At 33.5% G+C, this 27,896-nt stretch overlaps 1 protein-coding gene and 1 pseudogene across 2 annotated transcripts; one reads left to right on the forward strand and one right to left on the reverse strand.

Annotated features, from left to right (window-relative positions):
- Nucleotides 1-1,380: 1,380 nt before the first annotated feature.
- LOC127838875 (BTB/POZ domain-containing protein 6-B-like) lies at nucleotides 1,381-10,637 on the reverse strand. 2 transcript variants are annotated; one of them, XM_052366900.1, is made up of 3 exons: nucleotides 10,297-10,637; nucleotides 6,119-6,223; nucleotides 1,381-3,144 (listed from the first exon to the last, which is right to left on the reverse strand). In XM_052366900.1, exons 2-3 carry the CDS (start codon nucleotides 6,199-6,201, stop codon nucleotides 2,343-2,345), a joined length of 885 nt encoding a protein of 294 aa, XP_052222860.1. In that variant the 5' UTR covers nucleotides 6,202-6,223; nucleotides 10,297-10,637; the 3' UTR covers nucleotides 1,381-2,342. The 2 variants fall into 2 exon arrangements, with proteins under 2 accessions (XP_052222860.1, XP_052222859.1); XM_052366899.1 differs by having other exon boundaries at nucleotides 6,119-6,366; nucleotides 10,297-10,636.
- Nucleotides 8,858-26,538, forward strand: LOC127839477 (uncharacterized; annotated as a pseudogene).
- Nucleotides 26,539-27,896: the final 1,358 nt, after the last annotated feature.

The following is a 27,896-nucleotide window of genomic DNA, read 5'->3' on the forward strand; positions in this document are numbered from 1 at the left end:
AGGTTAAGATCTGCATAGTGGCATGTAGAGCAACTCACAACGTTTTTAGATTGGATGTTTATGTTTTGGATTTATTTATTTTTTGATATTTATATTAGTTGTGCTAGAAATTAATCAAACTTGTCAATTATGCATTTTGGAACATACTTTATCGGCGCGTGAGGTTAAAACTTGTGTTTTTTTACAAAGAGGGACAATTTATCGACTCAGCTGTTTGTTCTTAGCGCGTGCACGGAATGCCCGTATTTATTTCAGAATAACCTACTCGATTTCCCTTTATATATGCAAGTCTTTGATTGCAGTATAAGGATATATATTCAATATGAAGTATCTTTAGAAAATTGTATAAATTAAACTATATTTTGCAAAATATGTGAATGATTGTTTTATGGTTTTTATGCTGCTTGTGCAGCTGAGTTTCAATATGTGAAAGAAGAAATCGCTTTAAATGATGTCAAAATTTTTTAATATTATATAAAATATTGTGATTGCGTTAGGAATGTAACAGTAAAACGGATGCGATTTTTATTAATCCGTTCATAGTCTGTTTCTGTCTCTTATACACATAAAAGATCCGTAAAGAGTGCTGATTGACATTAAGCGTAACGCGCTATTAACATTCACTTAGTATGTCTGCCTTCCTTACCAATATTGATGAGGGAAAGGAGGTTATTCCGGATCATAGCATGGCATTATGAAAGTCAGAAATGGTTCTTTTTCGTGAACTGAGTACTTGATCAGATGTTTCCCTTGTATCATTTCTTATTTCTTATGACCAAATCTCTTCTGTGGAAATGAGAAATAAAACATCGCTGCATTGTTGGTTATTTGCTTCACGTCCATATACATTTGCTCGGTCCAAAACACTAGGAATTACTTCATGACAGTCATTGGTGAATTCCTTGAAACACTCTAAATTAACGTGCATTCTATGGTAATTGTCATTCTACCATAACATTGTCTAAACACAAACGTTTGCCTAACGGCATGGTGAATTCCCTGACATATTAACATTTGTTCGGGGAGGGGGACATAAAGGGGGTGCTAGTTAATATATGTATGTCATTATAACTGCGATTTAGTTTAAAGCCAAATAATAAATAAAGTAATATATACGAGTTCCGAGTATTTGCTACAATCGTGTTATTCCTTCCTTACATGTATTTTCTGACTTTATAGTTTTGTTTCCTCGAGCAATGTTTTGAATAAGTTGGGAAGGAAAGGGGGCTGTCGATGTTTGCATGTTTTTGTCTTTTCAAAATATATTTAAACATTCATGTTCGACCATAAGGCGTATATAAGTTGAAAAAAAAAATCGTGACAATATATTATTTGTCTACATTCAGAAATGGAAAAAAACTATCAAGAAAATGACATACCTCTTCATTCCAACAATGTTTTATTCAACTCTTGAAAAATATGCATAATTATAGTACAAATCTCACACAAATTAATAATCCAAAAAATCCCGTAAACGAACTGTCGAACTCTACAGGTTCAATAATACCAAGAAGGCCAAACACCGTAAGTTGCTCTACTTAGAACTGAAAAATCTAAACAGTTCTAGGCAAAGACAAAAATTGATCACACAAGCTTCCTATGAGCGTACTATAATAAACCACACATATAAATCTAAGTGTAACCTTGTTAATGCTCAAATTGTAAACATATATAGAGATAACAAGAGGGTAAAGACGGCAACAGGTCGCCCACCTTTGTAATGTTTTGGGAGCAGAAAATGTTCGCTGCTTATAAAGTGATCCATATTAAAGACGTGACCACATGGAGTGGCTAGTTCCACATGATTTCAAGAGACCTAGTTTAGAACCACTTTGCGATGTTACACACCAAATATAAAACGTCTGATCGATGTGGCATCAAACAATATTTTTGTTTACTTTATGTTTTAAAATATATGGTTACCACTGGCAAATTACATATGCATCATACACGACTACATTTATACAGATACAAAATGAGGGTCAACCAAGAATCTTGCTTATTCAGTTTCATCAAAAACGCACAGAAGCCTATGATATATCGAAATGACGCTTGACGGATTATGTTCGATCACAAAATTTTAGTTGGTGTATTTCAAAGATGAGCTTCAACATAAAGCATGTACTGGCATCTGATAATCATAGTTAGTTTTTGGTTATACATTAACATTTACAATCAGTTGTTGCGCCGCCATCCACTATTTTTAACGATAAATGTACTTCTTGTTTTAACATATCTATGTGGCTTGATGTACATCTAAACACAGCAACTCATTTCCTTTTAAATCTTATCGCGTATGTTTTCCCCACACGAAAATGGACCTGTCTGTGTAATTGTACGACTTAATGTTTTTTTCCCTTCATATAATTGAGCGAAACTTCCTGCTCATTGACAACTAACCCATTAACCATAATTTCGAGTGTACCATTCACAGAACCGACAGTGCAAGGCATCGATATGGCTACACGACTTATTGCGCAGTATTTTGTCACTTTGAAGAAATAAATTTTGTCTATTAGTCCGTTATATTTAAGTGTGTTGTCAAACATAACAAACGGATGCTTTTCAAAATTCACGTACCTGTTGTCACTTTTAAACGTTGAAACATTGTCATGTTTAATAATACTTCGATACACCATTAGCATTTCATCTTTGCTGAGAACAGTGCTAGTTGCAACAATATCCGTGAACTGTTCCGGTGTCATTGAGGGGAATCTGATCAGGCGAATGAGCTCTTCTCCAAGTTCATTCCTGATAGCTTCATCAGTTTCCTCTATCCCCGCGTCCTGACATTTCAAAGTAGCCCATTTTTTGCATGCAATGTAAAGATCAGGCTCACACGCACTTAACTTGTCACATTTCAGAAGCTCTTCTAGTCCGGCTTTGGATATTTGTTTAAAGGCGTCGGATACCAGAACACTTTCGGTTTCGGTAATAATAATTGCCAAACACTTACTTTTCAGCTCAAAATTGTCGTAAATAATGGCTTGGTCAAGAATTGTACATGCATTGTCGGCACACATGATTTCATTAAGGAATGTGTTGCACTGGGATTCGAGACGAGAAACATCGTATTTTCTAGACACGTACATCATTTCCAGAACTGTGGCTTCATCAATGTTTACCTTGCCACTATACATGTATCTGAAAGAAAAAAAACCCATAGTTAACAACTAGAAAGTTAAGCGTTACATGTAAATCTAGCAAAACAAGTGCATTTGTTTTATGTTTACCTACAGCTGAATCAAATTTATTATTTGATTGGTTCATGACTAAAAGAAATGGCTATTTGAACAACAAAGGGCACTTACTCTTATTTAATAAAGTGCGTAGTTATGGTGGCTGTTCGTAGAACTTCTGCTCATTGATCGCTAAATAACCTTGAAGTTTAATGTCGAACTCTTACATAGTTTCTGAGATATAGCTCTGGAAAGCGTGCGGCAGACTGAGGGATTGTTGAATGAAAAACGCGGAAAAATAAACATCAGCCTTTGGTGTAGAATATTATTTTAAGATTCAAATTAATTCTACAGATGAATAGTTATGTTAATAATCACAACAGGCTGTGTTGAAACGACAATACATGTTGGCGGTAAGAAGGGGTAAACGAATACATGCCGGTCGTCAAGATTGCTAGTCATTTAGCAATCATTTGAACACGACATCTGAGTTTGGGAGGTGAGCGGTTCTTAGATAACCATTTTGAAACTAGGGCCATACATCCCTAGAACTCATTTATAAAATTTTTCTAACGATGTTTCATTAAGATTAAACGAAAAATGTCACTTCTGGAATGTACAAAAGGATTCACTATACCCAACTAAGGAATAATGCCCTTCCTACTGGCGGCTATATTTTGCAATCGACCGAAACCTTTATAGAACTCACCCGATATATCATTGCTATAAATATTCTTACCACGTTTCGTGAATCTTTGACTTTAATTGTGATGCCTTCAAGAGCATTAACACGGTTTTACTTACGGGAAGTTATCAAAACTAACCCGCCCACCTGGTGGCCTTATTTGTAACAAAGCGGAACAATTTCGAAATGTTTGACACAGTTTCATGAAAACTAAAATGTTTGAAGAAGGTTTACTTGAATGTGACCTACATACCTAGTTTTTTACCTCACATGACAAGGTTTTAAACAGGGCTGATATTACAATTTATTTGAATATATCTCCTAAAAACTTTCAAGGAGAATGCCCTACGCACGTGGCTTCTTGAGCGTTAAGAATGTTTCAGTAAAGCCTTACATGGAAAACTGCCCTGCGGCCATGTTTATAATAGAGCAGAACCATTTTAAAACTCAGTCCAGACATCATTTGAACAAAGTTAGTCCAACGTCTAGAGTGTTAACTATGTTTTACTAAAGTTATATAAAGAAAACTTCCCCAACCACCGACGGCAATGTTTTTAACGAACCGGACACATGTTCGATCATCGCAAAACTATCACTAGAAGAAACGCTATATTGGTTTAACAAGGTTTGACTATAGACATATAAGGACAACTGCCCGGGACTGTAAATGTTGCGTCTAGTACTTTAACAAGCTAGTACTTAACTTTTCTCAAATGACCTGCTTTTAACCTCATGTGACCCAGTTTCGAGCTCTGCCAAGATATCATTGGGACAAATGTTCTAACCACGTTTCTCTACGAGTGCGGCTTCGAATTTATTTATTCCATTCTCAAAGTCGACCTATAAGTGAGCCCTTAACCTTTGGTAACTAAGTGTGATCTTTACCTTAAATGTACGTGTTTCACAATTCACAAACCTTCCCCATAGTATGAGCATATTTTGTGTGCTGTTTTGATAACATGATGGATGTCAAAATTACAGTCCGGACTAACTCCAAATGCTAACCACACTTACTTACGTAGGCACTATGATTAAGTCAACAATTGTGACCGCTAAATTGAGCTTAAAACCTTAATGCAAGCAGACTCGACAAAATGGATATAACATCCAGCCAATCGGCTATATAATAATCCCTTCATCAGGAATTGGTATCGTTGAATTGCTATCCTCTGCAAAATAAATTGTGTTGCTGCTTGGGTACAATTCCGTTGAATTTATATTAGAATCCAAACAAACTCATGTATATTTAACCAAATTTTCTAACATTTGACCTCGGTGACCTTGACCAAAGAAACCTAAGTCTTTCATTTGACATACTGCCAGTTAAGGGAGAATAGCCATAGAAAGTTTATTGTACAAAATCTCTTGATGCATAGTGAAGTTATGGCTTAAGTATGATACAACTGTCAAATGTGTGATCTGTTGCCTAATTGTGTTTCTTAAACCATGGGTAATGGGTTTGCATAAGACTCCGCCCCATATGATTGATAACAACTGTGGTTAGATGCATAGCTATGGTTCATATGTTATTAGCGAAGCAGCTCAAGACAGAAAATATTCCTATACAAAAGGTTATTTTAAAGTAAAAAAGGATCATAACTCAGTAATTAACCACTTGGTGCATCATCCTGTTATCCATATATATAAACGTATACCAAGTTTCAAAGAAATCTTCACAAGACGTGGCTCCAGACACAAAAGTGTGTTTATTTTCAAGTTCAGGTTTATTTCTAGCGTAACTATAGGTCAATTAAACGGGACCGTTCCCAAAGCAAAATGATAAAACAAAATTCCCAATTTAAAAAAATGCCAATATAAGAAAAAAAAACATAATTAAGAAGTGTGTAATGATAATGTTATCTTAATTGTATTTCAGTTATTATATCTAACAAAGTATTCAACTGTAATGACATGATTGTGTTCTTATACTTTGAATTATGATACAGAGCCATATAAAATAAGTTTTTCCAATTCAGTGTACTTTTCGCGCAAAAAAATCCTAATCCCAAAATTGTATTTTACCCAAAAAGGCCTGTATTTACAAATTGCAATGGCAGTTGGCATGCATCATCTTCTTATTTATTTATGCATTCATGTGAAGACTTAATGAACTCGGCCAAAACAGTTCCAAGATATGGCTCTGGACACAAAACATTTCCGGACGAACTGACGGATAAGGCCGAAACTTCATATATCCGCCTGTGATGGGGTATAATAACTTATTCTTCATAAGGAACGTTTTGAATATACCAACCTTAAAAAAATATCCATGGTAGGTGACTCAATATCCGGAATGCTGACGATCCCACTTGATTCTGCAAGTGGACCGCAAAACATGGCGTGGAACACAGGACTCCTGCTTGCGAGAATGAATTTGTGGCATTGTATAGGTTGTTGATCATGTCCGGTCATAAGGGTGACGTCACAGAGAATGTTATTGTCAAACATCTGAAGGTTTGTGTCGGCAAACGACTGTGAATATTGCCAGGTTGTCGCCATTTTCTGACAAATAAAATAAATGTTGTATTCCAAACAAGTTAATAATTTCTTTCGTGCAAAAGTGTATTGACTTTGAACAGAAATGCTGAAGTTTCACTATATGTGTATATGATAATATGTATCGCCATTAATTCGAAACCAGCCAGTGATAAACACCAATGTATGTTTATAAACTTGCTACAACGTTAGGTTTTTATAAAGTTAAACAACATTAACAAATAGATTACATACTTGATGCATTTTACTGGTATTATCATACTGTTTCCAATAAATATGTTAACACTAGCCGAATACTCAGATTATGTTTGCACCCCATCGTTGTTGTACCGTGTATTTTAGCGAACATTTCAATATCTTGTCTAGAAGATTATCTCAAATTGTAATTTTCTTACGCAGTTACATTTACACATTTTTGTAAAGAAACATGTGTTTTATTAACATACAAAACAACTGTTTGATATTTACACAAATTATAACTCGCCTGATGATTTTGTTTAAAATGAATTATTTGTGCATCCCTCTTCCTCTTCTGTGAAATATCAACTATTTTCATGTGTAATGCTTAGTTTTTTTTCTTTGGCTTAATACGCAATTAAAACCAGAAAGTTTAAACTGATATCCATGGAACAATGACAACTGCGTATGTTCGTTAGGAAAATAATATATTCCTTTCAAGTGAGACTTTGTACTTATTTTGTTCTCTAGAATTGACTTGTAATCGTATATGTCATTACTAACACCAAACAACTCATCTGTGATAATTTTTAATAATAACATTATCAACGTATGTATATATACAATGCTTTTGCATTTTTTTAACTTTGCATTTGATGCTTAAAGAATGCAAACAGACACAGTACCTTACTTATGTAGTGGAAGAGGAGTTGAACACACCAAATGTTGAGACAATATATTATATGTTTATTTTAAAACAGAGAAAGAGCCATAATTCTTCCAAAATCCGTAGCATCCAAAATTGCTTTCATAAATACCAGCTACACATAAGGTACTTCAACTGTAAACGTTTGAACGAGGTACACTCAGTAGCTAAACACAAGCATCATGGGAATATATATAATATAGGAGTAAAACAGACAAAGAGCAATAATTCTGTAAACATCGTCGAAGCAAAAATTACATTCTATACAATCATCTACAAGTTAAAGTCATTCAACTGTGAAAGTGTGATATCCTCCGATGACTCAAAGAGGACGAATTCTCTGTGACGTACGTACGAACAGACTGACATATGCAATGCTTATTATCAGGGTTCAAGCTGTCGATCGCAATTATCACCAATTGCGTCGAAGTCGCAAAACTGGCAATGTATAGGTGTTTTTGAGACTTTTGTTATTTCACCGACAAGAAAAGAGCCCGAAAATGACAATCAAATAGTATGAAAGATAAAGCCAGTGGAAACATGTCCAAATGGCATAGTTTCATATCAGATCGTTCATTGGTTTTTATGAGATCTTTAATGTCGGACAAGATTGTGAAATTAAAAGGTCATCTTTGACGTAACATCATCTGTTTCCGCTTGGGTGAGCGCAAACACTCTGCATTGAATCGTATTTACCAGTATTGACGCTTTATTCGCTTACTAGGTTTTATTATTTAATGATTTGCTTATAAAGGGTCAAGTTCAATTCAACATAGCAGTATAAATAACATACAGAGCATCTTGAGACATGTGTTTTACTTGCATTCCAAACCGGGCTTACATATGGGGTGTAATTAAAGGAAGATTGTGTGTTGATTTGTTTCGTTACATTATGACACTCTCTGCCCTGACCTGGTGTATCCAATCGTTAATAGTCGGGTAACAGTTGTATAATACAAATAAAGATCTTGATTGGAAGAGGTTTCAGCAAACTGCAAGTAAAGTGGTTTGTCTATATTGCGATATATTGTTATGTTCTGTATGTTGTCATACATATGTTCGCGAGCCTACACAACAATGACCGAGGTCGACAACACTTTACAGTATATAAATATTACATGTCTGTCATGATGACAGTAAATTTATCAACTTGAGGAAATACTGTCAATCGAGGCGAAGCCAAGGTTTACAGTATTTTTCCGAAAGTTGACAAATTTACTGTCACCCTGTCAGACATGTAATATTTATTTTATTATACCGAACAAACTACTCAAACATGAACAATTTATGAACCATGAATAATTGTAATATTTAATAGTTGTATTTAATTTCAGCAATGAATTAACCATTAATAGTGGTTCAGATTTTCGAGCCGAGCAAAATGAACTTCGCTATATTCGGCAACGACCTTGTAATCAATTTATCCCATCAATTTTCTTAGTCGTCAATTATTTCTTTAAAAATATTTTACCGAACCAGCTTTCCGTATTTTATTTTCATCACTTGAATACGCAATTTATGACGTAGTCGTGTGACGTCATTTCGGTGACGAAACATTTTGGGACAACAATATGGACGTGGTGGTTTTTTAACAGTAAAATATTTGGGATTAAGGATTGTGTGTTTGTCATGCATAACACCTTAAGAACAGACACTGGAAGTGTATATCGTTGTAACTTTATTGTTATTAGCATTGGAATAAAGTTGCCATTGAGGTAAGCGTGTCGTTTATTCTAAATTTATTTTTTATGACTCCTGTAAAAGCTTAAATAATGACATTCATCCATTCTAAAACAGTTTCAGCTGCAATCGATATTTTAATTATCCAAATACAACGCAGATGCAAAACTGCGTACTGCGCATGCGCGAATGGACAACAATTATATTTCCATTTCGCACGTGATTGCTAAGGTTAGCGGGCGACAGTATTTTTTGGACAGTAATTTTTTCCCGCTGGTGGCACGTGATTGCTTAGGTAGCGGGCGACAGTATTTTTGGACAGTAACTTTTTCCCGCTGGGTCTGACAGTATTTCTATGTCACGTTGGCCGATGGGAGTTTAGCATTGTGAATAAAATGAGGTATAATAATGTTCAATATAGTACGATATGCGTTAACAAACGTATGGTTCATACATGTAAGAACTTCAAACTAAGTTTTAATAATATGAATGCAGTTAATCCTTTGTAAAGGCGAAAATTAAGTTGAACTATACTGCGAATTGTGTCCAATATCATTAATACAAAATGGCTACAACTTTTTTTAAATGACGAAATCAAATTGCTTTAATGTTTAGATTAGCTGTAACTCTCCCCATTCTGTTGAAAATAATTAGTAAGAATCGAGTATTACTGGCAGCGAAACATGTTTTCTAGAAGAGTTAACGAGTAGGTCCCGTAGATTTGTTTGGTAACAAAATTAAGAAGGACAATATACTACCGCGATAATCTGTTATCGGCGAGAATATCGGAATAAATTATGCATGTTTATGGATTGAATCCACTGTCACAAAGGCCCAAGTAACCATACACATAAGTACAAACCCACCAGCATATAATTTCAAAACCTACACACATGAACCATATAAACACAAACATCGCTTTTTTTTAAGACTAAATACGTACTCATAAACAAGGAGTTTGGCACTAGGTCAAATCAATTGAGGAACGTAAGACCATTAACCCATTTATGCCTAGTGGACTCTCCCATCCTTCTAAATTGGATCAATTTATTTCCAAAATTATGGATGTCTAGTATATGTATTTCTATATTTAGAATATTTCTTACAGAAATTCCTTTAAGCAAACAGTGCAGACATTGATGAGACGCCGCATCATGCGGCGTCTCATCTGGGTCTTCGCTGTTTGCAAAGGCCGTTTTCTAGACTCCAGGCATAAATGGTTTAAACGCTCTAACAATTTCAAGACTCCGATTGCACACAAACAAATTCATGACCAGAGTATTAGCAATACTTCAGAAAGGAATATGATAATTCCGAAGCATCCACAATGCATAAGTTCGATGAATTAAGCATAATTCAACATAAATACTTACTTTGATTTCCAGAAAATTATGGCGGAAACTTATCGGTAAACAGTGGGATATCACTCGATGGATTTGATCCTCTCAATATAATGACGAAACAAACAACATAAATATGTTTTACTTTAAATAAGCTCACATCGGCATGCTATCACAAGTGTGTTTATTTTCTTGACTGTAAATAATATACCCGATGATTTCCTTAGCAGATTCTAAATGGACAAAAAGGTGTAACACGTTTTTTGTGTGAACTGGTTTAGTAGCTACGTACATTTGTTAACACTCTAATATTTGATGATTTTAACAAAGGTTCTTTCACATGTGCGTCGCGTAACGGTTTTCCTCTATTGATTTTGAAACAGCACGTGAATCTGACTTAACTCCTATCACTGATTGCACCATGTTACAATTAAACCGATTTGGTGATCACGCATCACTTCATTTTTCTGACAGTTATAGAAGCATATTGTCAAAACATGATTATATTCAAACCAAAGATAGATGTTATGTGAATTTAAAGGATGCCATTAAAACAGACTTATCGTATATTACAGGGTTCGCCAAAACTTAAAAAATCTGTCAGTCATTCTGACTGACAGACTTGAAATTTGTGTCAGTCCGAATCAGTTTCTGTCAGTCCCACTGTCCGACTAAACTATAACGGCAAAACACAACAAAAGAGAGTACCTTTTTGATGTTAATTGGTTTTGATCACATTAAAATACAATAAAAACATGTCCACAGTCGATATAATTAAACAATTATTATATTTATAATAAACCACATATAAACCAAAGGTATTCTTTTTAGAATCTTTTTGTCAAACTGTTTTTTAGCCTGCACAGCTCTACAAATCCATGTTCTTGAAAAGTTAGGGTTACATCCAATCAAATTTGACTTAATTGCACACAGCCATTCACACTACTTTGGATGACTTCAATTTCTGATATTAGCCGATTTCACATGTTCTAAAACAACACCTATTGTTAAAATATTTTCTCTTAGCTGAGGTGGTTGATTTCCAGGTTCAATTAAATGAATGTCTTTCACACCTATTTCTTGATAGAAAGAACCATGATAATTACCACCATCCATTCTTGTTGTCTGAAATAACACAAAACATATTGCTACAAACTATCAACAACACATCAAAACATAAATATCCTTATGTCCGAATTTTAAAATATCCGAAATATAGTACATCGGGTGAAAAATCTAATTTTGATTTTAGAAATTGTTGGTGTGTAAATTAAAATATATCCTTCCCAGAACAAAATAATAATGAAACTATTTAACAGAAATGCTCACAAATGCCTGTTGAAACAAGTGTCCATGCGTTTTTTGTTGTGGAGAAATTAAATGGAACAAATAAAATGGCGGACGCACCCGGTTGCTTTTTTTTAACAAAGACCGTTGATTTTGAACTCGCATGTGATAGTCAATTCTAATCCAACTTTAAACATCAAAACATCAAAATGAAGGTAAGAAAAAAAGGATTTTGACAGAAGTTGAACAAAAAGCATTTACCTTCTAATAATCCAATAGCATATTATACACTTAGAGTGATCTTTTTGAAACCATTTTTCATCCGATTGTGTCGGTCAGTCGGACCGATTATCTTAAATCACTTGTCGGTCCTTAGAAAAATTTACCGGTCAGGACCGGCGGACCGACGGTTTTGGCGAACCCTGATATTAATAAATAATTAGGCAAGTTTACATCAATTATTGGATAAACTTGTATTTATGCCGATAAAAGTCAGTTGTTCTGCCTCTAAAGATGTCGGTGAGTCATTACATGCAAAATCTTATGCAAATCGTAATATAAGTTATTTGATCTTTCCTCAGTTATTAATCATGCAAAATCGTACGATAATGATTGTTAAAAAAACAGATTAAAGGCACTTTTTAAAGTTTTGGTAAATTGTCAATATTAACATAAATGTTCGCTGAATTTACGACATTCGTGAGGAAACAGTAATACTGAGCATTTACCGTGCTCTAAAATAGCCGTTATATGCATCTTTTACCGATTTAAAAACCTGACAAGTATAAAGCGTTGCCATGAGAAACGATTTTGAATAATTTTTAGAATTCTGTTGTTGTCGTTATATTTTGTGAAACTACGAGCATTGCTTATATAAAGCATAAATACAACCTTCATTGCGTGAGCACACATGGTCGAGTGGTTTAATTGGTTGACTTTTACTCCTGGTCTCCACGGGTCAGTGGTTCGAGCCCTGTTGAGGATTACTTGTTTTCTTTTTATAATTGTATTCTTGATTTTTACTGGGGCTTTTTAGATCCAATGTTTACATTTATCAATATAAAGCATTTAAGGTTCATGAAAGAGATAAAATTCATTAAAACTTTGCTTTGGATTTTCTTCATTCAATGTGGTACAATTGGTCAAACTATATATCATTTTAAAGGTAAAGACGGATAGAATAACATAAACACATTATTGACTTTAAATATTTTTTTGCTTTATTCATATTTTTGTTTAAAACCAATACATTTTTACACTAATTTACAAAATCTCAATCTTAAGTTAGAAAGGATATGCACGACCGTAAGTTGAATAAATACAAAGCTATATACATATATAAGGTCAAGTTAGCAACATTTCACAGACAATTATTGTCAGAAAACAACAAATGTGTTATAATTCAACTGCATTTTTTGGATAATGTTCCTAAACAAAGTTCTAAAAATAACTTAACTGAACTACTTTTTAAAAATCCCGGTATGGTGGATAATAAGAGTCACCATTCTATTTCAAGGGCTTAACAATTTTGCTATAACCAAATGGAAAATGTTAAACCATCTCAAATTGAAAAAAATTGCAGACGACATATACAATTGTAAATAAATATAAAGAATAGGTTTGGCTGGGTAGAAATTATTGTGATAAAAGGAGATATTGCTTATCAATAACAAGAGTTTATGAGTTTTGTGCAGACGACTCTAGAAATCATAGTTTTACATAGAAATACACAGCTAGCAGACATGGCGAAAGCCCGTCAGCCCGTCGGCCATTGCCGACGAAAATTTAAAAAGGCCGACGGTGAAATGCGAAATCGTCGGCCTTACTGGCCGGCGATATTTGCTTCAAATGAGTGTAAACCTCTTGCAGTTTTCACAACAACATTATTTCGTGATTACAGACTTATAATATTTCCGGAGAAAATTTGTAACAAACTGCATCGGTTAATTCCGAAAGTGATTCAAAACGTTAACGGAGCGTCTCGCCGAACGACGGCATACTTAACTATTGGTTAGCAAAAGTAGTCGGACCTATACGAGTTTACGTTCGTTGCACACCAGTGTGTTATTAACGTGATCCAAGATGGCTGACAATAACAAGAACTAACGATGCTCAGCGAAAAGGACAAATAAACGAATTAACGATGGACATCATATAATTAGTATGGATTAATGAAAAGCGCGTGTCATTCTACGATACAGCATACGTTTTAGATACAAATTAAACTTTTTTTTGGAAATGTATGTACTGAATGTCGCATATGAGTGTTTGAAAATTGGAATGCAGTATACTCATGAAAAAAATACACCTAACAGTTACGAGATTATGGTTCGAAAATGCAAAAAAAGACAATCATGATTCGATTTATATGAAAGTGGATCTGTGTTTAATCAGATTCATGTGCATGTTCTGCTATATTATGTTTGCCACTCTATACAGTTTACTGTAATGGCATGTTAGTGAAATGAATATTTAAAGTTCAACTTATTTAATATATTAATTACTCTTAGCTAGATACATCGACGACACTCAAATATATATATGTTTATGGTTGAAGCGTAAATATATCCACACAATGAGACTAACACGCTTAATTTACTTCCCCAAATCAAGTTTTCATGCTTAAATGTTTGCCCTTTGTAAGTTTACTTTGCCATGCCGAGACAAATGCCTCTATGCACTCCCCGGTCAAAAACTTAAAATTGAGGCCTGTGAAAATTTCAACTGGCCTGTGAATTTTTTCTTCTGGTAGGCCAGTCTGGCCTGTAAATTGTTACGGTCTTTGGCCATGTCTGAGTTAGGTATCATGTTTTTTTCTTTCTTCCTTCCTAAACAACTACTGTCCTTGTACCGTTTTGAATAATGTGTTCCTTTCGGCAAACCGAATCTTTTTATACATTTGTATATCGATTCCTTCTACCCGTTGTGAAAGCGTGGCACTCGCTGTGCTCCGTAGAAAAACGTGCATTTCAAATCGGTCGAAAGCACGTGAAGTAGTAAGAAAACGTGGTATGTGTAACCACATATCTGAAAAAACACATCATTATTTTGACAGTTGGGTCGCGACTAGTAAAACAACTGTTAACATTAATCAGGAAGAGATCGCGCTTAATAACAGAAATGATCACACACAGATATAATCACTTACCCCATTTCAAATAATTTCCAGTTGAAAATTTTTCCCCACACGTCTTTTTTAGTGTATTTGTTTTGTTTTTCTGGAGCCAAAGTGCATCTCACAGAATATCCATCCGACTTCCGTTGTTTTCACTTTCGTTATTAAAAACTCCATTTAAAAGAATTATTTTTACATTAAGGTTGTTGAAGCGAATTATTTTTATATATTATCAATAAAATAGTATACCGTGATTAATTGAACGGAGTTTTGTATCGATCTTTCTGTCAGTCTGAAAGCGTACTATTTTGTGCGCAATAATACAAGTGCATGTGATTCGACAACAATTGTAAACATTGGTGAAATGCTTCTTACAAAGTTATTTTTTTGGAGTGTTTATGAGGTCTGATCATGCAGTTTGCACACATCAACGGAAAGATTACAATCCAATGCATTTGTCATCGTCAACCGTTTTGGAATGTCAATTAGGCGATGAGTGAGTTTTTAGCATGTTTCTTTCAATTTTATTAATTTAAATTTGGCTGCCCCCATCGTCATAAAATGTCATGTGTTCGAGTTTTGATATTTCTAGATATGTCAACTTTTATAAACTAGTTATATCATTTTACGCCGAAATACGTTGAATAAACATCATTCAGATTTTTGAAAATAATGTCTATTTTTGTATTAAAATCGCTTTCTATTTTTAATTGATTTTGTCGATGGTATGAGACGTTGCTGCACAAAATTGGTAGCAGTTTGAAGGAAAACCATCCTTTTAAGCAAATATGTATACATTTTCAATGTGGCACTCTTCGTTTAGTCAAATTTGAGTTCAATGCTAGGGGTCCCACATTTTTCAAACTGAAGCCTCTACATGAACCTTAATGACAAACTTCACAACATGCCAAAATCTGTGAAAAGGCCCCTTTAACAATAAACTTATGTTTACTTATTGTTGTTGATTTTTAGTTAGGACAGCATTTTGAGTACACTAATGTCCTAAATTTCATTTATGGTTTAAAAATGTTTACACTTAAATGAATTTGTATACCATGAACACTTATAGTAATGTGAACTAAGTGTTGTCATAGATCATGTATTGCGCGATGCAAGTCTGTCTTTTTTATTTGATAGTGTTTAGTGTGCTGCCCTTTGAATGTTTTATAGATAATAAGCGACCTGTAGAACTATAATAGCTATATCTGTAAGCATTAACATGTATAGCCAGGCGTGTGTTGTAAACAGTTGTTTGATGTGTACTATATCTGGGATTAAGACTTATGGAAGCGATTCAACTTTAGACATTATTCTGACGTACACCCGTATCTTACCAGTGAGCACTTACTTTGTCAACAGTTTGAGGTATGTTTAAACGCCAGTTATAATTCTTATTGTTTAATTTGAGTTACAATGCTATGACGTTAAATTTTATTTACACTTAAATGTATTATGAATATTGCTGGGCCAAGTGTGAGGTTGAGCGCTCTATAACCAGGTTTAAACCCCCAATGCTTTGTACGTCGGTTGATTCCCCCTTATTTCCGCAATACTGAATCACCACTTATTTGCTACAAATATAGTAAACCTTTAAGAAGTATCGTTTTTAATTATAATTCTATTTCCACAGATATAAATGTAATAAGAAATTGTCCTACATTATGTGACTGTACTAGTTCTAAATATATATATGGTCCAGTTGGACATGTTATTACTGGGGACCTTAATTTCATTCAAAATAAAAACCTTAGAAATTTGCTACGCAGAGGCCCTAAGTACAGACTGCCTATTCCTGTTGATTTTGATGACTGCATTAAGAATATCGTAACATCCTTACATGATTATTGCACTAAATGGTGCAGGAAGGAAAATGCTGAAATTACTGCACTCAATGATTGGAAAACAAAAATATTTAGTATGGCCATGAATAAAATATGTTTTTATGATACACATCCTTTGGCCCTACCACATTCACATAAATTTAATAAACAAAATCTCTGTAAATTGCTTGAAGACTTAAAATCTAAATTCGTCTTAGTTCCTGCTGATAAGGCTGCTAATAATGTTATCATAATATGACGAGTGTTTTATGTTCAAACTAGTTCACAAGAACTTTCACAAACTACATCATATTGTGAGTACAATAAGCAACCTAATGAAATTATTACCGACCATATTGCCCAATGCATAAAGTTAAATGTAATAGTCAATATTACTGACAAGAAATTGCCATCACTTTACTGGATACCTAAATTACATAAGACGCCATATAAAAGTCGTTTTATCGCTAATTCAGTGTCTTGTACCACCAAACAATTATCAGTGTATCTTACATCTGCATTGAGTGCTATTAGATATCATATAGCTAAATTGTGTAATAAAGTTTATGAAAATAGTAATATTAACCTATTTTGGTCAATAAAAAACACCTTAGAAGTTATTGATAAAATTGAAAATAAAAAATATAAGGTGTCACAGGTAAGTACTTATGATTTTTCGACACTATATACAACGCTTCCTCACGCTTTAATAAAATCCAAACTTGTTTCTTTGATTGAAAAAACTTTTGCTAGAGAGAAATGTTTGTATCTAGCTTTAAACACTAAAACAGCTTTTTTTACTAATCAGATATTAGATAATTACATCATTTGGACTGGTCTTGACTTTTGTGCAGCACTTACTTTTCTTTTGGATAACTTGTTTGTTGAATTTAATGGTAAAATATTTAAACAAATTATTGGCGTTCCAATGGGTACTAATTGTGCGCCACTTATAGCTGACCTTTTTTTATATTGTTATGAAAGCGAATTTATGTTAGAATTATCTAAAACTAAGCAAGTAGATTTGATTAATTGTTTTAACCTTACTAGTAGGTACATTGATGACATACTTAATTTAGATAATCCATTATTTGAACAATATATTCACAAAATCTACCCAAAAGAACTAGTCTTAAATAGATCGTGTATATCCAATACAGACGCTGCGTATTTAGACTTACATTTAACTATTAATAATAATTTGATTAAAACTAGTTTATACGACAAACGGGACGATTTTAACTTTGAAATTGTGAATTTTCCGTTTCTAGATGGCAATATCCCTAAAGGACCTTCCTATGGTATTTACATTTCGCAGTTGGTACGTTATGCCAGAGCATGTTCGTGCATTAAAGATTTTAATGATCGTAATCTAATATTAACTAAAAAATTGCTAAAACAAGGCTTTTTGTATCATAACCTAAGAAATAAATTTGCTAGATTTTACTCTAAGTATGGTGATTTAATTTCAAAATATAATGTTTCTTTAAAATGGCATTTAAATAATGGAATCTCCCATCCATCATTTTACGGAGATGTTTTGAAGCGTGTCCGCAAATTAAAATATGTTAAACCAAATGTTCATATTAAACTTTTCAATTTAATTAACTTGTTTTTATCAAAAGGATACGATGCTTATGTACTTCAAAACTCGTGTTTGATGGTTTTCGATTCACTATATCTTTCTTCCCTTAAAATTTGGAATCATTAGTGATATTAAAGGCATTTTTCACTGTTGAATAAAATTGTGTCATTGTGTCGTATGAACAAATCTGCATGAATACTACATTATAGGCATTTTTCACTGTAGAATAAAATTGTGTCATTGTGTCGTATGAACAAATCTGCATGTAAACTACATTTGGACTCAAATCGTACATCAAATCATTTCTGTCTTCAGTTGTCAAAACACCTATATACTGTTTGATTCCAATAATGTCGCTTTAATGGAATTACCATTTGTATTCATTTGCTTCTTAATATTAAATCACCTAAACTTGTTTTATTAGTAGCACAGCCCCATTAATATTTTTATTTAGTACTGCCCTTGTAATTTGTTCACGTCATTATGTCATTATGGATTTTTGTGACGTCATACGACCGACTTTCCCAGTTGTAATCTACATGCATAGGTCATTGGGTTTATAACGTTCCATTTTATTATATTTTCTCTCTGATAGGCGTTTCTTGTTTGATTTAATTATTTTTAATTTGTTTAGCAGTCACATAAACAGCCAAGCTATGTAATATGGAATTTTTACACCCATTATTGCTGCTTCTTCCTGTATTTGCGCGATGATTATCTGAGATATTAACTCTATGATTCTACATTCTCAAATCTTTTCTATAAAGAAGAAATGTAGTTGACAATTGTTAATAGTTTTATTTGATCGTTCGTCAAAAAGTTGTAATTCTGTTACTCTTGTATGTTCAATGCAATTGAGTAATTAAATAGTAATTAAATTGAATGCGTTTTAATTCCCTTTTATTATTGTTTAATTTGAGTTACAATGCTATGACGTTTAATTTTATTTACACTTAAATGTATATGAATATTGCTGGGCCAAGTGTGAGGTTGAGCGCTCTATAACCAGGTTTAAACCCCCAATGCTTTGCATTGACCGTTCCAAGGCGGTGACCCTAGCTTTATTCATATTTTGTGTTTATGTTGGTTTGTAGTGTGCTGTATTGTGCTGTTTTGTACTGTTTGGGCAATCGGTCACTTGCCATAAATAAAGGACCAACTAATTGTTTTTAATAAAAATTCAATACTGCTCCAGCAGCTGGAGTTTCACTTCTTTATTTTGCATTGACCGTTCCAAGGCGGTGACCCCAGCTTTATTCATATTTTGTGTTTATGTTGGTTTGTATTGTGCTGTATTGTGCTGTTTTGTACTGTTTGGGCAATCGGTCACTTGCCTTAAATAAAGGACCAACTAATTGTTTTTTTAATGAAAATTCAATACTGCTCCAGCAGCTGGAGTTTCACTTCTTTATATTATATTCATATTTTCCTTGTGCGGTATTATATACTATTAAAGTATTGGTACACGATAACGATCTGCATGACCTTTTAAACTAAAACCTTGACAATTTAATTATTTTGCGTCTTATTCATTCAAAATAAAAACCTTAGAAATTTGCTACGCAGAGGCCCTAAGTACAGACTGCCTATTCCTGTTGATTTTGATGACTGCATTAAAAATATCGTAACATCCTTACATGATTATTGCACTAAATGGTGCAGGAAGAAAAATGCTGAAATTACTGCACTCAATGATTGGAAAACAAAAATATTTAGTATGGCCATGAATAAAATATGTTTTTATGATACAAATCCTTTGGCCCTACCACATTCACCTAAATTTAATAAACAAAATCTCTGTAAATTGCTTGAAGACTTAAAATCTAAATTCGTCTTAGTTCCTGCTGATAAGGCTGCTAATAATGTTATCATAATATGACGAGTGTTTTATGTTCAAACTATTTCACAAGAACTTTCACAAACTACATCATATTGTGAGTACAATAAGCAACCTAATGAAATTATTACCGACCATATTGCCCAATGCATAAAGTTAAATGTAATAGTCAATATTACTGACAAGAAATTGCTATCACTTTACTGGATACCTAAATAACATAAGACGCCATATTAAAGTCGTTTTATCGCTAATTCAGTGTCTTGTACCACCAAACAATTATCAGTGTATCTTACATCTGCATTGAGTGCTATCAGATATCATATAGCTAAATTTTGTAATAAAGTTTATGAAAATAGTAATATTAACCTATTTTGGTCAATAAAAAACACCTTAGAAGTTATTGATAAAATTGAAAATAAAAAATATAAGGTGTCACAGGTAAGTACTTATGATTTTTCGACACTATATACAACGCTTCCTCACGCTTTAACAAAATCCAAACTTGTTTCTTTGATTGAAAAAACTTTTGCTTGAGAGAACTGTTTGTATATAGCTTTAAACACTAAAACAGCTTTTTTTACTAATCAGATATTAGATAATTACATCATTTGGACTGGTCTTGACTTTTGTGCAGCACTTACTTTTCTTTTGGATAACTTGTTTGTTGAATTTAATGGTAAAATATTTAAACTAATTTAATATTGGCGTTCCTATGGGTACTAATTGTGCGCCACTTATAGCTGACCTTTTTTTATATTGTTATGAAAGCGAATTTATGTTAGAATTATCTAAAACTAAGCAAGTAGATTTGATTAATTGTTTTAACCTTAATAGTAGGTACATTGATGACATACTTAATTTAGATAATCCATTATTTGAACAATATATTCACAAAATCTACCCAAAAGAACAAGTCTTAAATAGATCGTGTATATCCAATACAGACGCTGCGTATTTAGACTTACATTTAACTATTGATAATAATTTGATCAAAACTAGTTTATACGACAAACGGGACGATTTTAACTTTGAAATTGTAAATTTTCCGTTTCTAGATGGCAACATCACTAAAGGACCTTCCTAATGTATTTACATTTCGCAGTTGGTACGTTATGCCAGAGCATGTTCGTGTATTAAAGATTTTAATGATCGTAATCTAATATTAACTAAAAAATTGCTAAAACAATGCTTTTTGTATCATAACCTAAGAAATAAATTTGCTAGATTTTACTCTAAGTATGGTGATTTAATTTCAAAATATAAGGTTTCTTTAAAATGGCATTTAAATAATGGAATCTCCCATCCATCATTTTACGGAGATGTTTTGAAGCGTGTCCGCAAATTAAAATATGTTAAACCAAATGTTCATACTAAACTTTTCTATTTAATTAACTTGTTTTTATCAAAAGGATGCGATGCTTATGTACTTAAAAACACGTGTTTGATGGTTTTCGATTCACTATATCTTTCTTCCTTTAAAATTTGGAATCATTAGTGATATTATAGGCATTTTTCACTGTTGATTAAAATTGTGTCATTGTGTCGTATGAACAAATCTGCATGAATTCTACATTATAGGCATTTTTCACTGTTGAATAAAATTGTGTCATTGTGTCGTATGAACAAATCTGCATGTAAACTACATTTGGACTCTACTCGTACATCAAATCATTTCTGTCTTCAGTTGTCAAAACACCTATATACTGTTTGATTCCAATAATGTCGCTTTAATGGAATTACCATTTTTATTCATTTGCTTCTTAATATAAAATCACCTAAACTTGTTTTATTAGTAGCACAGCCCCATTAATATTTTTATTTAGTACTGCCCTTGGAATTTGTTCATGTCATTATGGATTTTTGTGACGTCATACGACCGACTTTCCCAGTTTTAATCTACATGCATAGGTCATTGGGTTTATAACGTTCCATTTTATTTATATTTTCTCTCTGATAGGCGTTTCTTGTTTGATTTAATTATTTTAAATTTGTTTAGCAGTCACATAAACAACCAAGCTATGTAATATGGAATTTTTACACCCATTATTGCTGCTTCTTCCTGTATTTGCGCGATGATTATCTGAGATATTAACTATATGATTCTATATTCTCAAATCTTTTCTATAAAGAAGGAATGTAGTTGACAATTGTTAATAGTTTTATTTAATCGTTCGTCAAAAAGTTGTAATTCTGTTACTCTTGTATCTTCAATGCAATTGAGTAATTAAATAGTAATTAAATTGAATGCGTTTTAATTCCCTTTTATTATTGTTTAATTTGAGTTACAATGCTATGACGTTAAATTTTATTTACACTTAAAGGGATCTTTTCACGCTTTGGTAAATTGACAAAATTGAAAAAAGTTGTTTCAGATTCGTAAGTTTTCGTTTTAGTTATGATATTTGTGAGGAAACAGTAATACTGAACATTAACCATGCTCTAATATACCCATAATATGCATCTTTTGACGATTTTAAAACCTAAAAATTATAAAGCGTTGCAACGCGAAACGATTGAATAATTTGGAGAGTTCTGTTTTTGTCGTTAAATTTTGTGAAACTACGAAGATTGCTTATATACGGTATAAAATACGTCAAACATGTGTACTCGGCGGAATAGCTCAGTAGGCTGGAGCGTTTTTACTTCAGGACTCTGGCAGGACTCCAGGGGTCACTGGTTCGAAACCTGCTCCGGGCTATGTTCTTTTCCTTTTTTTAATTTTTTTCTTGATTTTTTACTGGAGCTTTTACGATCCAATGTTTACATTTATCAATATAAAGCATTTAATGAATAAGTTAAAAAAATGCCAAAATCTGTGAAAAGGCCCCTTTAAATGTATTATGAATATTGCTGGGCCAAGTGTGAGGTTGAGCGCTCTATAACCAGGTTTAAACCCCCAATGCTTTGCATTGACCCTTCCAAGGCGGTGACCCTAGCTTTATTCATATTTTGTGTTTATGTTGGTTTGTATTGTGCTGTATTGTGCTGTTTTGTACTGTTTGGGCAATCGGTCACTTGCCTTAAATAAAGGACCAACTAATTGTTTTAATGAAAATTCAATACTGCTCCAGCAGCTGGAGTTTCACTTCTTTATATTATAAAGTTTATATTACAGCTTACGCGTTTAGTTTATTGAATAGTTCAGATAATCTGACACTGCACGTGACCAGATTGGAGCCAATCATCAACAGCTCTGCTATTCACCATATGCTATTGTTTGGATGCGAGCTCGACATGAAGACGAGGTATATTGTAATGTTCTTGAAAGTTGTAAGGTTTATTATAGATTAAGTTCTTAACATGCATTGCTGTTATGTGAAATATATACACATGTCAGAATTCAAGCTCACGTAGTTCAAAAACGACATGCACTTTAGATACGTGTATTTACAGACACGGATGTACCGTAACGCATAGCCAAATATAATTAGAAACACACTAAATACCAAGAAAGTTTCCCATTATATTTAGTTTAACTATTTGAACTAGCGCAAGTAACTATAATATACGGACATTATATCTCAGTGCTTTTACATTTATAGCAATACAAGCAAGACTACAATTGGTTGAAAAAAATGTTGAAATGACCATGACCATAAGTAAAACAAGAGATGTGTTTGTCCGAAACACAATGCCCCCTACTGCGCCGCTTTGAATTCATATATTGACTTTTTACCTCGAAGTATGGTCTGACCTTGACCTTTCACCGCTCCAAATGTGCAGCTCCATGAGATACATGTACACATGCATGGCAAGTATCAAGTTGCTATCTTCAATATTGCAAAAGTTATTTACAATCATAAAGTTTTCGGACAGACGCACAGACGGACAAACTGACGGACAGTTAAACTGCTATATGCCACCCTGCCGGGGTCATAAAAACGTCGATTTACTTTATGATGACGTATCTTTCAATCCCTTGAAAGTAATTGTGTGATCTGCCTGTTTTAAGCGTTGTTGAATACCGAACTTCTAAAATGTCGCATTATAGCTAAATTTAATAATTTTAATGCATGATCATATGGATAACGATTAGATTAACACTATTTATATTAACCAAAACATTTATACTAATTTCACGTGAAACTATTTTATATGAGGAAAATTTACCCATTATTATGGACGAGTAACATGTCAGTCTCCTCACCCGTCCATTGATCTGGATTACCGATGTCACTCCGCGATGGTTAAGTGAAACGTTGGGATGTTTGGAGTTATTGGCATGCCAAACGAGGCCGATGTCCGCATTGGCAAGGGCTCATTGAAGCATCTGCTCCTCCAGATACACTGAAACAATGCTCGGCTACAAGGAGACTTAACAGGTGTGTATCTTGTGAAAAACATCCTTTGTTAAAGATACACTGTACTTTTATTTTTATTCGTTTTTTTGGAAGGGTATTATTTTAAAGGTACTCGTTTAAAGAAATTGTTTTTTATTTGTAAATGTGGTATTACATATCTGAAGTTTAATGCTATTTTAAATGTTATATAATATGTATATTTTTATAATATAGGCTTCTGAAACTTATTAGGTTGATATATTTTATTGAAAGGATGAGTAGTGCATAATATCTACAACTCGTGTGTCCATGTGTTATCAGTTATTTCCCTTTGTATATCTATGTATTTATATTTTGCCAGCAGCTTATCTCGAAGACTAAAAGGGTTAATACATTGTAACTTAGTACGGAGGTAATTGAGAGATTGGGAAGATTACAAAGTAATTACTATTGCTTCTATATGTTCATTTGTAATGTCCATCATTACTATTTATTCTAAATTATCTGGGCAATTGTTTCGACTTCAAACTTCATTTGTAGGAAGGCCCCAACGAGTGGATAGCTTAATAACTATAACTCCTGCTTTCATTATTGTATAGTTATTGCCATTAACATTTTGGTCAGTGACATTTTTAGTTCAGTCTGTTTCCCTCCAAGTATGCATGTGCAGAGTGAGAGGTAGATTTTACGGTGTCCATGTCTGACGTGCTGTTTCGTGCGCTAACACACTGCACACTTGTACAGGTGAATCCAACAAATGCAAAATAGTATCAATTAACACTTCGATATTTCAAGTCATGTAAATGAAATGTAATGCAAAAATATCATTTTTAAATGTATCAACTTTAATATCAAATCAAATGTTATACAATTCGCTTCTTTCAAACACCAGAAATTAATAATTTAAAAGAACTTCAAACTCATTCAGATTTCCGACCGTTAAATCAAAAACTGAACATGACAAAACATTAGTTAACTGAAAAATATTGGGTGTAACTATTTTTGCTTTAGAGTATGTGATGAAGTTTTTCAATAATCCTGTTAACATGTGTATTGAATATTCTATCGCATCATTGCAGATCAGTCTGGTATGCGATTCCATGAAACTACGGTACTGCGATCATATGACTAAGCGAACGTTCAGATAGGTCAGAACAAAATATACATCCCTGATATGACCTAAAGCACGGCGGTCTCGGGTATATGCCCGGTTATCTGCACGCGACTAATGCTTCCGGCTCTATTACCTCTGCCAGAAGCGTGATTAGTACTATAGGCTAGTTTAAATGCATGTATGTGCACAAAAGCGATGCCTTCAAGTATATCTAGAATTATCTAGAAATCCGTCTACCCTCGATCTCTGGTAGAAACATAACAAGAGCACTCTGATACCATAAAGCTCAAACCATCTTGTCCTCTGTTATACGCCCACGGTGATGCTATTGTTTAACACCTGTAGAACATGCATTTCGTGCTTGAAATTTGCCCCGGTTCGTCGACGAACGTCAGAACGTTTCCCTGTTAAATAATTGTTCGGAACGGGCTTACTTTTTTCATTTGTAAAGAAATCGTCGATTGCTAAAACATCAGTAAGCTTTTATAACGTTATTGCTGGAAATCTTATCAAGCTTATAACGTACTCACTCAACTTTCTTAATTCTCTACCAGTTTATTGTATCCCCATAGCTCCGCATCTTCGAAACGCCCACTCCATGCAAGCGAGAAATATATCAATTTCACTGGCATTGAATTGGCAAAGTTGCAAAATCTCTTTACCCCCAACCCCCGTGTAATTCCGAGAAACGACTCAGTACAGTTTTAGATTATATCTTTATCAATGTTAAGGAATAGCGTGTATGATCCTAACAATCAAGGTAGTGGCATGGTCCTGGATTGGCTACACGTTGTCAGGGACCATATTATGATCCGTGTACATCATATACACATATTCAAAGCATGGCACGTCATATTTCTTGGCCGTGTTTAGTAGCAAAAACACATTTCCGCATTTATACTTATCTGCTCCCGATAAACGTATCTATAACAAATATACCGTTAAAGTAAACAAAGTTTAGTATGACATACAGTAGACAAACAGCGTATTGTGTAATTGTTCAGATGACAATTTAATTTAATATAAATGACATATATTCTCACACATTTTACGACTAAATAACGAAAAGAAAGACAACGACTTTGAAGAAGCCGGACGGTCGCCATTTCTTGAACAAAACACATGAACGCACTTTAATCACGAGTGTTAACATAGTCGGTTTATAAACTAAACATTGTTATAAAGGTAAAGAAGATTCGTGTAGTCAGTGTGTAACTGGTTATTATTTGACTCATTTTATACCACACGTATTTTACATACCGCAGTTAAACATTTACACCTCAGTCGGATTTGCTCCAACTATTTATTCACGTTTAGTGTTATTTGCATGATTTCGTCCCGCATTAAAGTTGTTATTTTATGTGCGGTCGACTTCTAATCTATATTTTCAATCAGTATTTATGATAATCCTTATTATGTAAAGACGTTGCATGATTCCTTCTTATGATGCCATTTTTTTGTGTAAATACGAGAATATTTCGGGAAATTATTTGGTCAATATCGTTCCTGTACAATATTAAAGAATACATAAAACCGGAGTATACTTGTAAACCTTTCGACTTTGATAATGAAGAAAAAATGTATGTGTACATTTATACTTTATCTGGAGATCAATACTGTAAAACCGATCTAAGAATGGATACATCGATTACATATTTATTTTTAGGTGATTGTATATTATTATATTGTTCCAGAAAAAAATTGAAACATAGTTTACGTAAACTCTAACACACTGGGAACGGCTTTCCGAAGATGTTGATTCCGCATAAGAGCAAGACACAACATTTTAATAGATTAATGGGTTTAATTAGTTCAAACGCTGTATGCATTTTACGCACATACAACCGATGATTTAACAGGAACTGTTAAGCGAATGCACATGACGATATTGATAGAGTTGATTCGCTAACTTATGTAAACTAAGTTTTATTTTTGGAATGAGGAACACACGTATTCGAAGTTTACAGTCTGCTAACTATTTCTTTTAAGAGTTTTTTTTTCAACATGTTAATATCCATACATGCATTCTCAAGTTGCAATGTACAATTTATTGCAACTTGAAAACTGGTCATTATTATTACAAGTCGATTAACAGAGATTAGCTTTACTGGGACTAACAAATAACGACTTAAACCAACATATTCCTTATCAGAATTTTCAAAGTACACCTTTACATTTTTATTAGGAAAATCATTTATATAAATACTCGACAAACATTAAATCAAAGAGAAACAAACGCACTAGATCAAAAGCCACTGTCTAATTCTCATTCATGTACAGTAGGAAAATTAACAAAGTATAACCACAGATGCACCAGTCGGAAGGTGTTGAATATCAATACATGTAAAAGACCAGTTTCCGAACAAAAAGACACAACACAAACACCCACGGCACATCAAAAAAGCCGTTATCGTTGTAAGCGATCTTTACATCTTTTAATGGAATAGGCATGGCACCATGTTCATCCACATCTCCTTTGGTAACAATGGCTCTAGAGAGAGATTCCAGATATGTTCTTTATATTCTCGAAATGCAATGTAATGGTGTCATTGTTCCTGATGTCAGTGTAAAAAGAACACAACAAACACAAAT

This window comes from Dreissena polymorpha, chromosome 7 (genome assembly GCF_020536995.1).
Source record: "Dreissena polymorpha isolate Duluth1 chromosome 7, UMN_Dpol_1.0, whole genome shotgun sequence".
In the NCBI taxonomy this organism is placed as follows: domain Eukaryota; kingdom Metazoa; phylum Mollusca; class Bivalvia; order Myida; family Dreissenidae; genus Dreissena; species Dreissena polymorpha.

What these genes read in the sequence shown, in the direction of transcription:
- LOC127838875 (XM_052366899.1), bottom strand. Translation starts at nt 6,363, where the DNA reads ATGGCGACAACCTGGCAATATTCACAGTCGTTTGCCGACACAAACCTT. An exon ending in ACCATGGATATTTTTTTAAG is followed by an intron (nt 3,145 to 6,118) that starts GTTGGTATATTC and finishes TTTTTCTTTCAG; the next exon opens with ATACATGTATAGTGGCAAGG.